Here is an 11,635-nt window from a genome sequence, read left to right on the forward strand (position 1 = left end):
AGTGTTGGACTTGTCCTTGCTGGAGCGCTTTGCTTGCTTCTTGAGACTTTTTGTCCCAGGGTTAGAGGACCCCCTCAAAAGGGGGGGGACCCCAACAACAACAACAGCAAAACAAACCAAAAAAACCAAACCACAAAAACCTTGAGAGAACTTGTCTGGGAATCCGCAGGTGGTGGGCTTATGTGATACTGTTTTGCACTCTTTTGAAAGTTGTATGGTGAGACTAGAGGATTCTTCGTCATTCTGTTCTTAATCTTGGTAAGATTTGATTCCTTGAAGCTTTTATTTGCTTGCGCTGGGAATGCCTTTTCTTTCTTGGCGATGCGTTCTGCTAACGTCCAAGAACATTCTTTCATAGTTTTTTTTTCACTTGCCACCTTCTTAAATTATTTACGATTATGGCTTCAGCAGTTTGTGTAAAATTGTGATTTTCCCGAGTCATATCTGCTCAGTGCGATTTTCGAATTCCAAGTTTTAATCTTTTTAGCAAAGTTCAATCTTAAGAACGACCTTATGCTCTTGGGGAATTAGCTCACTTGTGGTGTTCATGGAATGTGTTCCTTTGGAATCTGGTTATTACTAATTAAAGTTTGAACTTTTTGTATTCCAGACTATGTTAAGTTTATTTTGTCCCCAATAACCTTGGTAAGAAGGTGAGAATTTCCTCTCCTTTTAATATATGTAGGGAAGGAACTCTGATGACATAACCTGTAGAGTATTGTGCTGCTAACCCAAAGGTTTTGCTTCTTTGGTGGTTCTAATTCACTGGTGGCTTAGGCAAAGAAAAGATGGATAATTTTTTCCTGTGCAATTTATAGCTTCCAAAAACGTGCTGGAGGGTCAGCTGTTGCTCAGTTTCCACTCAAAAGGCTATGAGAAAATTGAGTTTAATGTATTTAAGCCAATATCCTGATATTTTTCAAAGTACAAAAGATGTAAAATAGAGCTGTTCTGAGTGACATCTGCAGAGTGTAATGGCATTTAGTTTTTAGAAGCTTCTGAATGAAGATGAGGTGGTTTGTAAATTAATAGATTCATGCCTTTCTATGAAGATGGCTCCGAAAGTGAAGAGGGAAGCCCCTGTCCTGAAAACTGAAGCCAAAGCAAAGGCATTTAAGGCCAAGAAGGCAGTCCTGAAGGGCATCCACAGCCCCCCCCCCCAAAAAAAAAAGGATCCAAACGTCACCTTCCAGCGGCGTAAGATGCTGAGACTTCACAGGCAGCCCGAATACCTCCAGAAGAGCGCCCCCAGGAGAAATAAGCTTGGCCACTATGCTTATTGCTGGAGAAGACTCTTGAATATACCATGGGTAGCTAAAAGAAAAACAGGTCTGTCCAGTTGAGGGTGAAACCAGGTTGCTCCTTGGAGGCAAGAATTTGAAGCTCCATCTGACATATTTTGGGCATGTTGCAAAGAGAAGACCAGTCCTTAGATAAGGACATTATGCTTAGAAGGGTGGAAAGACAGAGCAAGAGAGCAAGACCCTGAAGGAGATAGATTGACTCAGTGACTGGGGTTATGACAGTAAGTGTGTCGGAGACAATGAATCAAAATTTTCAATAGTTAAACTACTTCCACTTTCCGTTGCATGTAGGGCTGTATCTCCAGGCTCCAACTGAGGCACATTAATACATTTTTTCCCCCCTCAACTACACTTTCCAGTCATTACCACTGGTTTTGCATATGACGCATTCACTGGTGCCTGTGTGAGTGTGAGTGTAGGTATAGTTAGGGTATAAATCTGCTGGTGCACTATCTGGATAACTTGGCATTCTCAAGGTATTTTAGCAATTTTGTAATCTTGCCTATTTCTTCAGTGAGATTACATTCATCATTGTTCACTTTTTTAAATGACTAGAAACTGCCTTTTAATTTAATAAAAAGACAAAGTAAAAACTAAGGAATATGACCAAAGCTTTTGTAAAATAAATAGTTACAGTCTCATTGAAATTTTGAAAAGATTGAAATGTTGGAGAGGGATTGCTGTTACTGTTTCGTTCTGACTGTATAAAGCAGCTCTGTGTACAAACGAAGAAACATTGACCAGTTCTATGTCATCTTCACAATCATTGTTAGGTTGGAGCCCATTGTTGCAGTCATTGTGTCAGTCCATCTCATTTTGAAGGGTTAATAATGAAGGTTGTTCATAGGATGATCACAAATTATTTAAGTAGCTTCATCTAATAGAAGTTGGTTAAAATTAGTTGCTACAGTATTACTTTTTTTTAGCTCTGATGGCATGGTCCTTAGGTTGTTGTGCCACTTACCTAAAAGTCACACCTCTTTGGGGGTTTGAATCCACTGGCAAGTACTTGTTGGGAAGATGGGAAATCACCTCTCATGTGATTAACAGCCTCATGGGTTCTGTCTAACTCTGGCAGTGAGTAATGAGTATTTTTTTCCCCCCAAAGAAGTGGAATAAATGAAGTTTCCCTTCTTTGTTGAACCACTGACTTGAAAAGAGATTATCATTAGTGATTTTATTAGTATCATAACATTCTCTTGAACCCCGATTAGCAGAGACAATGCAAAGAAATAAAATGATACTTTTGTTATTTTAAGCAAAAGTTCCTCATTCTTTACGATTGTTACTTTTTTAGATTTAAGGTTACGGGTCCAGGAAGATTAATATTTTAAGTCCTGTGAAATTGGACTATAGTGAAGCCCCCACTGCTCTTTATCTCTACAACCTAGCAAAAATAGATACCTAGATGGGGAGAAGCCAACAGAGATAACTAGCCTGCTGTTATCACGTTGGCCTCCAAAGTTGTTTTCCCTCCTCCATCCCTCCCAGATGAAAATGGGTATTATCTAATGTAGCTGTTATTTCATAAATTTAAAATGTTGCCTGCATATTTCAAACACATAAGCAAAAGAAACTGTAAAAACAAACTTCGTAGATTTCGGCAAGAAAGTTTTTTCAGTATTTGCTAAAATCTGAGTAGGCTGCTGTGTTTACCCTTGCTTCATTAGTAAATCAAGTAAATTAGAAATTTGCTTAGCAAAACTTGAGCACTCGTTTTTTTTTTTCATTATTTTAGCTTCCTATTTTGATGACTTTAGAAGTATGTCAGTGTTAGTTTCCTGGTTAGCAGTATGTGTGCTGTGGACTGTGCCACAAGAACACCAAAGCATTTATCACAGTACTGCCTATTGGTCCAGTGGTGAGGATTTTTATTTTCTCTGTATTAAGATACAACTCAAATTGAAGACTATAGTCATTGATCCTTTTCACTAAGTGCTTCAGTTGTCTTTACTTTCAGCAAGCAATCAAGATTGTACTTGCTTGCAGGTAAATAATTACGGCTTTGGTGGAAACCCTGTGATACAGTTCTATCCTGTCCTGTAGCATAGAATTGTTTTTAACATGTGGAGAATACCTACTTCTGCTAAGTCAGTGTCTACTCATGGCTGACCCTCCTTTGTATTTCTTTTTTTTAAAAATTTATTTATTTTTTTATTTTATTATTTTAGTGTGCGTGTACCGTCAAATCAGATCTGACTGGTACAGGAGGAGATTGCCCCTCCTTCCCCGGCAGAGCATCTGGTGGATTCGAACCGTGCACCTCTGGGATTGTAGTTGCAGCTTCTTGCCACTAGGCCACCAGAGCTCCCCACCTCTTTTGCATTTCTGAGACTGTAAATCTTTATGGGAGAAGACTGCTTATCTTTCTCCTTCAGATTGCTTGGCAGATTAGCATCACTGCCCTTTCAGTTAGCAGCCAGCCCAATTTGTAAAGCAGGGCTTCCTGTAAAAAGAATCATTTAAACTTGTTGTGTTCTAATTGGAACTGACTCATAACTGACCTTCCGTTGGGTTTCTGATGCCATAAATCAGACAGAAGGAGAGTCCCAAGCTAGTGGATTGGAACTCCTACCAGAGAGATGTGGCCTTTGGATTGTTGTTAATATACCATTGCTTTGGAACTGATCCATAGCTGGCCTTCCAGTGGATTTTCAGAGCCAGTAAATCAGTCACATGGGAGGATATTGCCCATCTTTCTCCTATGGAGAAAGAAGGGCTCATGAACTCATTCTACATGGAAAAAGGTAGTCTCCAAGAGGTTCTTAGTTTTTAGGTTCTAAAGTTTTGGAAAGGGACATCAAGCTTGGAAAGATGAATGGTCAGAAAGAGAGGAAAACTCAGCAATGTAGACTGACCCAGTGACTGAAATAGTGGGCTCGCTAGTATATATCACAATGGTAAGAGGCACATGATAGTGCAAGGTTCAGATCTAGAGTCGTTCTCTGTTTTAGTCAATTTGATGGTAACTAACAGCAATAAAACTCTGGGGTAGAATTTTTGTTACTGTTTTTGTTGTTGTTATGTGCTGTCTAGTCGCTTGTGACTCATAGCGACCTTCTGTACAACAGCCCTAAACTCTGCTTTGTTCTGTGCCAATCGCACTGTCTCTGACACTCCCATCCCGATTACCCAAGTCACTGAATCAGTCCACCTCATAGAGGGCCTTCCCCTCCTGCGCTGTCCCTCCACCCTCCCAAGCATGATGTCCTTCTCCAAGGACTAGTCTCCTTACAACATGTCCAAAGTATGTTAGATGGAGCCTCAGAATCCTTGCCTCCAAGGAGCCACCCAGTTTACAGAGGCTATAATCAGTGACTTGCATTTCCTCTTTCTCTACAGCCTTTTTCTCAAGTGTAGGGTGAATGTAGCGATAGCTGCCGGGAAACATGACTGTATTGCAAGTGAAAAAATTTATCTTGCAATACAGTATTTTCTTCAGGTTGTAATAAACATATCCCTGACATAAAATACACAATAAATTTGTGTTTTTATTTTTTTATTTTTCTTTGTGATTTTTAGATTTGTCCTTGTTTAAAACCTACTTATGACATGTAATAACTTGTAAAAATTTCCGTTAAAATCTTACCTAATTTCTGAATATATATAACCCCCCCCCCCACACCCACACATACACACACACAAACACACCCCCTCATATACTGCCATTGAACTTGTGTTATTTGTTTCAGGTACACAATGACATCTTTTCAAGAAGTCCCGTTACAGGCATCGAACTTTGCACATGTCATCTTTCAAAATGTGGCCAAGAGTTATCTTCCTAATGCACACTTGGAATGTCATTACACTTTAACTCAATTTATCCATCCACATCCAAAAGATTGGGTTGGTATTTTCAAGGTAAGAAATGTTTTGATTATTTCTTCTCTGAAGGTGCTCTTCAATTTCTTTTTTTAAAAAAATTGAGAAATAGCCTTTGCTTTAATTGTGCATTGAGTCATTTTTGTGAACATCACAATGAAATATTTTAAAAAACAATGTAAGATAAATGTTGAGAATTTTACTTTGATTGCCTTTCCTTTCTATTATCAAACAATTTTCATTCAGAGTCTTGTAAAATGACTTTTTAAAAAATTTTCCATTTTCTCTATGATGTAGAAAGAAATTATTACAGCTTTAGGAATTGTTTATATCGAGCCTATCTAGAAGTGAAAGTGTCTGGACTGATAGAGAATCAGGGCTGAAATACTGTATTTGGAAAGACCAAGCTTTTTGTACAGTTAAGAGTTTAAAACCAAAAAAAGTTAATCTGAATACTTAGACCGATTCATTAGTTCCTGCATATGTAATTCAGTGACGTTGGTTGTGTTCTTGAGTTAAGTTGCCATTCTCATCCTTTTTTAAAAAAATTCCTCGCCTGTGAGCATGTATTCATAGATTTTTATCTGATGTTTCAAGTTGCGTTGAGTTTTGTTCCTCATTTGATCTTGAAAGCGCATAATGCTCACAGCAGACATTTTTTTATTAAGCTAATGATTTAAGATGATTTTAGCTTAAGTGTGCTTGAACATTTAAAGATTATATGAAGACTTCCATCTCTAGACTTCATGATGTTGGAAGATCTGCATTCCGTGAACATTTCAAATTCCAGTGTGTATTTTCCCCCTTTGATCAGAATTCTTTTATGGAATCTTTGATCAGCTTACACAGTAATGATAGTTCGTCACATCCAGTTCTGGTCTCGGCAGATGAATCAAGAGACCGTTTCCAACATACTCTTCTGCCTGTTGCTGACTTCCATTCTCAGTTTCTCAGTTAAAGTCCCGTCGCTGTGCCTTCATGACGTCTTACAAGCTTTAAGACCCTAAATAGCATGCAGTGAACTAGAAGATAGAACAGAGACATACAAATCACGTTAACTATATTTGACTCTAGAGACTCTTTGTGAAACAGACCATCAATTGCTCATATCTCAGGTCAGTTTGAAGCTGAAAAAAATGAAAACCAGTCCCTAATAGCCAAAATATAATCTTGTATTTATCTCACCCAGTTGTTTTTTTTTTAAAATCATCTCAAGGATATATTTTGACATTGAATGTTAATTTTTGAAGACCAGATGAGTTGTGAAATGACCTCAAGAACATTGTGTGTGTGTGTGTGTGTGTGTGTGTGTGTGTGTGAATAAAAGAATATACATCAGCTAAGCAGAAAGACAGGAAAGAAACAAAAGACGAAAATGAATGCCAGAAGAGCCTCTGAAACTTGATTTTGAACATAGAGAAAACAATCAGAGGAATAAATGATGAAATAAGGGAGCTGAATAGAATACTTCAAAGGACAGCTTGAGAAGAGAAAACAGTGTTGTAATAGAATGTGCAAACATCTGGAGTTAGAAAACCAAAAGGGAGCATACACTATCCATTTTTCAAACTAAAGAAATGAAAAACAAATTCAAGTCTTGGATTGCAGTACTGAAGGATTTTACAAACAAAATATTGAATGACAAAGGACATAGCAAAAGAAGATGAAAAGGAGTACACAAAATCATGTACTAAAAAGAATTGGTTGATACTACCATTTTGTGTGTGTCTTAGGTGCCATCAGTTGACTACAACTCATACCAACCCTGTGTATAAGTCTGAACCTTCTTCTATCCTGTGCCGTCCTCATGATCTGTGATCTGCCCAACCCCATTGTAACAGTCATTGTGTCAGTCTGTTTTGTTGTGGGTCTTCCTCTCTTTTTATGACAGTCTGTCCACCTTTCCCAGAATGATGTCTTTTTCAGAAAACTGGCCTCTCCTGACAGCATGCCAAAAGTATGTGAGGCAGAATTTCACTGCTTTTCTTTAAAGGTTACCCTGATTACAGTTCCTCTAGGACAGACTTGATTGTTTTGCAGTCAATAGGATATTCAGTACTCTTGTCACAAGTTAAAGGCAGCCACTCTTCTTTTCTTATCCTTATTCATTGTCTAACTTTCAGATCCATAGGACGTAATTGAAAAGATCATGGCATGCATATGATGCACCTTAATCTTTAAACTTAAGACTTGGCTCTTTAGCTCTTTAGAGAGACATCCTTGACACCAGAGGTTCTCACTGCAGCATATCCTTGATTTCTTGATTGCCGTTACCATGTTGATTATGGACCCAAGTAAGATGAAATTATTGACAGTTTCAGTCTTCTCTCCATTTGTTATGATGTTGCTTATTGGCCCAGTGGTAAGAATTTTTTTTTTCTTGATGTTGAGTTGTAAATCATACTGAAGGCTGTAGTAGTTGATCTTCTTCAGCAAGTATTTAAAATCCTCTTTACTTGGAGCAAACATTTACATGAGGCAGGGTGTTTATGAGGCTTTCTCCAATCTTGATGTACATTTTTCTACATAAAGTCCAACTTCTTGTGTTTAGCACACAGAGTTAATAGTATAGATAAAGAGTACAACCAGGTAGCACATCATCCCTGATTTTAAACTATGTAGTGTTCCATTGCATTGTTGGAAAGATAGGCTATTGTTCTAGATACAAGTTTCATAGGAGCACAGTTAAGTGTTCTGGGATTTCTGTTCTTAGTGTTCTCCATGATTTGCTATTAATGAACAATAAGACCAATATCAATCACATGCAAGCAAAATTTTTCTGAAGATTATACAAAAATGACTGGAAAAGTGCATCAGTAGAGAACTACAAGAAGTTCAAGTTGGGTTTAAAAGAGGCTTTGGCACTAGGGACATCATTGCCAATATCAGATGGATCTTGGCAGAAAGCAGTACCAGAAGAATGTCTGTGTTTCATTGACTACACGAAGCATTTGACTGTGTGGATCAAGTTGTGGCTAAACGTGAGAAGAATGGGAATTGCAAAACACCTGATTGTGTCTATGCAAAACCTATATCTGGGCCAGGAGACATTCATCAGAACAGAGCAAGGAAGCACTACAAAATCAGGAAAGTAGTGGGTCAGGGATGTGTCTTATCTCTATCCCTTTTCAATCTACATGTGAAACAGATCATTTGGCAGGGTCCTCTTTATGAGGAGGAATGTGGTATCAGAATTGGAGGAAGACTCATCAACAACTTGTGTTATGCAGATAACACAATCTTGCTTGCTGAAATTGAGGAGGACCTGAAACATCTGCTGCAGAAAGTCAAAGATTGGAGTCTTCAGTATGAATTAAAACTCAACATCAAGAAAACTCAGATTCTCATTACTAGGTCAATTGACAGCACTTTAATAGAAGAAATTGAGATTATTAACAACTTCAGCTTGCTTAGATCCACAGTTAACGATACTCTTTGGAACCAGGAAACTCTTAAAACCAGCAAGCAGGAAATGAGAAGATGAATTGGATTAGAGAAGTCTGCTATCAGGGACCCCTGTAGAGTGCTGAAGAGCACTGTAGTATAGACTAAGGTGCACTTGATTTAGGCCATGGTCTTCACAGTTCTTGCTATGCTTGAGATAGCTGGACAGCGAATAAGGATGACAGTAGAAAAATTAAAGCCTTTGAGTTACGGTGCTAGAGTATAGTATTGAAAGTACCATGGACTGTCAAGAGAACAAACAGATCTGTCCCAGACAGGGTGAAACCAACTTGCTCTCTGGAGACAAGGATTTTCAAACTCCATCTGACATACTTTGGACATGTTGCCAGGAGAGACCAGTCCTTGGAAAAGGACATCATGCTTGGAAGGGTTGAGGTACAAGGCAGGAGAGGAAGATCCTGAATGAGATAGATTGACACAGTGACTCGGGTAATAGAGGCAGGTGTGTCAGTGGCTGTGAGATTGGCTGAGACTAGGACAAGTTTCAGAGCTGATGTACATAAGGTCACTCACTGTGAGTTATATGCGACTCGATGGCACATAACAACAGAGTCTGTGATTCTGACCTAAGCCATGAGTCTGAAGGTCAAAAGTCCTACCAACCATGCTTGAGAAACTGGACTGATGGGTTATATTTTGCTGCCAGCCTGAATGATAGCCTGTTAACTACCCTAATAAACCTCATAACTCTGAATATGGTTCAGTAAAGTCTGTGTAGTCACTGCAGTGAAGTTAGGATCCTGTAAGACCGTAAGATTGGTGTTGGAATTAGTAGAAGTAGATGCAAGAGTGTGGGGAACATTATAGGAATTTTGTACCGTGGATATTGTTGATGGGGAGAGTTCTCCTTTACGCAGTTAGTAGAAGTCAGCTCCGGCCAGCCTCATGCTGTCTTTGTTCTTCCTACACCAAGGAACTAATCTGAGAAACAGGACTATATGAAAAAGATTGTGGCATCAGAATTGGAGGGAGATTCATCAAATCTGCATTATGCCGATCATATAACTTGATCCTAAAAGTGAAAAAGACTTGAAGCACTTACTGCAGAAGCCCAAAGAGTACAGCGCTCAGTGCTTTTTGCACCTAAGCATAAGACACAACTTCTTAACGACAAGACCAGCAGGCCAAATGATGGTAAATGGAGAAAAGATTGAAGTTTTCACTGTTTTAATTTTGCTTGGATCTACAGTCAACATCTATGAATGTAGGAATCAAGAAATCAAAAGACATTGATACTGGATTGGGCATATATGTCAAGGACCTCTTTAAAGTGTTACTTTAAATTTGTCAAGAGAGGTGTTTCTCATTCAAGTCATGGTATTTTTACTTGTTCATATGCTTATGAAAGTTGCCTAGGGAATAAGGACTACAGGAGAAGAATTGATACCTTTGAATTGTTAGATAAAAAATACTGAATATATCATGCATTGCCAAAGGAACAAACAGATCTCTCTTGTAGGAAGTGCAGCCAGTGTTAGAGGCAAACATGGTGAGACTTTGTCTCACATACTTTGGGCAATTTAGCAAAATGGTCATCGTTCCATTTCTTGGAAGGTGATATCACTTACAGAAGGGTGGATGGTTAAAGAAGGAGAAGAAGATCCTAAATGATGTAGATAGATACCTCAACAACAAGCTTACAATGTAAACTGCTATTATGGTGTAGGATTGACAGGGTTTTGGTTTTGATCTGCTGAAAGAGTCCTTGTGAATTAGAGTTGACTCGCGGAGCACCTAACAGCAGCAACATTTGTTAAAGAGCCTTCTTTCCTCCTTAAATGGATTTTGCACCCTATTGAATTCTTTAGTTTTAAATTTTTTCACTTTTTGATGCTGCTAAATAGATATTGTTGTTAGGTGCCACTGAATTGAGTACAACTCTTCTGAGTGACCTTATGAACCAAAGATCTGAACTCTGTCCTATCCTTTGCCTGCTTCACATTCTCATGCATTATAGCCCACTGTGGCAGTCACTGTGTCAGTCCACTTGGTTGAGAGGCTTCCTATCCATCGTCGACCCTCCACTCTTCAAGCATCATGTCCTTCTCCAAGGTAGCACCTTATAGCAGCATGCCTGAAGTATCTGAGGTGAAGCCTCCTCACCATTGCTTCCAAAGAGCACTCTGGCAGACATACTTGTTTGTTCTTTTGGCTGTCCATGGGATGTTCCGTGTTCTTTTCCAACACCACAGCTCAAAGACATCAATAATTCTTTTATCATATCACTATTCATCGTCCAGCTCTCAGATGCATAGCAAGTGATTGGAAAACCATGGCCTGAGTGAAGTGCATGTTGGTCCTCAAAATGACATCATTATTCCTCAGTAATTTGGAAAGGTCCCTAAATGCAGACTTTGCCAATGCAATAATGTTTCCTTATTTCCTGACTGCTGGTGCCAGGAGTGTTAATTGTGGATGCCATTAAGATGAAGTTATTGACAGTTTCAAGCTCTTTTCCATCCACTGTGATATTGACTATCAGTCCAGTGGTAAGAATCTTTGTTTTCTTGACATTGAGATAAAATCCATATTGATTGTTCATTCCTTGGTCATCTGCAACAAGTGGTTCAACTCCTCCTCACTATCAGTAAGTAAGGTTATGTCATTTGCATAATTTGAATAGTTTGCTCAGCATACAGATTGAATAGGTCTGGAGAGAAACTACAACCCTGATGTACTCCCTTCTTAATTTTACATCATGCAGGTTTCCCCCTGCTCTGTTTTAACAACAGCATCCTGGTCTAGGTATACATTTTGCATGAGCACAGTTAAGTGATATGTCAGTTGGTATGCCATCAATTTCTGGGGCCCTGTTTTTTGCCAATTCTTTCAGAGCAGCATGAACTTCTTCCTTCATCACCACAGGCTCTTCCTGCTCATATGTTGTTTCATGAAATTCTATGTTTGCCAATTTCATTTAGGGTTGTTGTTGTTGTTATGTGCCGTCGAGTCACTTGTGACTCATAGCGACCCTATGTACAACAGCCCTAAACCCTGCTTTATCCTGTGTCAATCGCACTGCCCCTGACACACCCATCCCGATT

The 11,635-nt window shown here is 38.9% G+C and overlaps 1 protein-coding gene across 3 annotated transcripts in view; it reads left to right on the top strand.

Annotated features, from left to right (window-relative positions):
- Window positions 1-4,999: 4,999 nt before the first annotated feature.
- TAX1BP1 (Tax1 (human T-cell leukemia virus type I) binding protein 1) overlaps window positions 5,000-11,635 on the top strand; it is an 87,217-nt gene continuing 80,581 nt past the window's right edge. For 2 of the 3 annotated variants that reach the window (XM_006896118.1, XM_006896120.1), the window contains exon 1: window positions 5,004-5,165. In XM_006896118.1, the coding sequence (XP_006896180.1) occupies window positions 5,004-5,165 (162 nt within the window). Of the gene's footprint in view, window positions 5,166-11,635 lie in introns of all 3 variants that reach the window. The other variant, XM_006896119.1, reaches the window with a different exon arrangement.

The sequence above is a fragment of the Elephantulus edwardii genome, unplaced genomic scaffold, assembly GCF_000299155.1.
Source record: "Elephantulus edwardii isolate Elephantulus edwardi_28Jun2011 unplaced genomic scaffold, EleEdw1.0 scaffold00182, whole genome shotgun sequence".
Classification (NCBI taxonomy): Eukaryota; Metazoa; Chordata; class Mammalia; order Macroscelidea; family Macroscelididae; genus Elephantulus; species Elephantulus edwardii.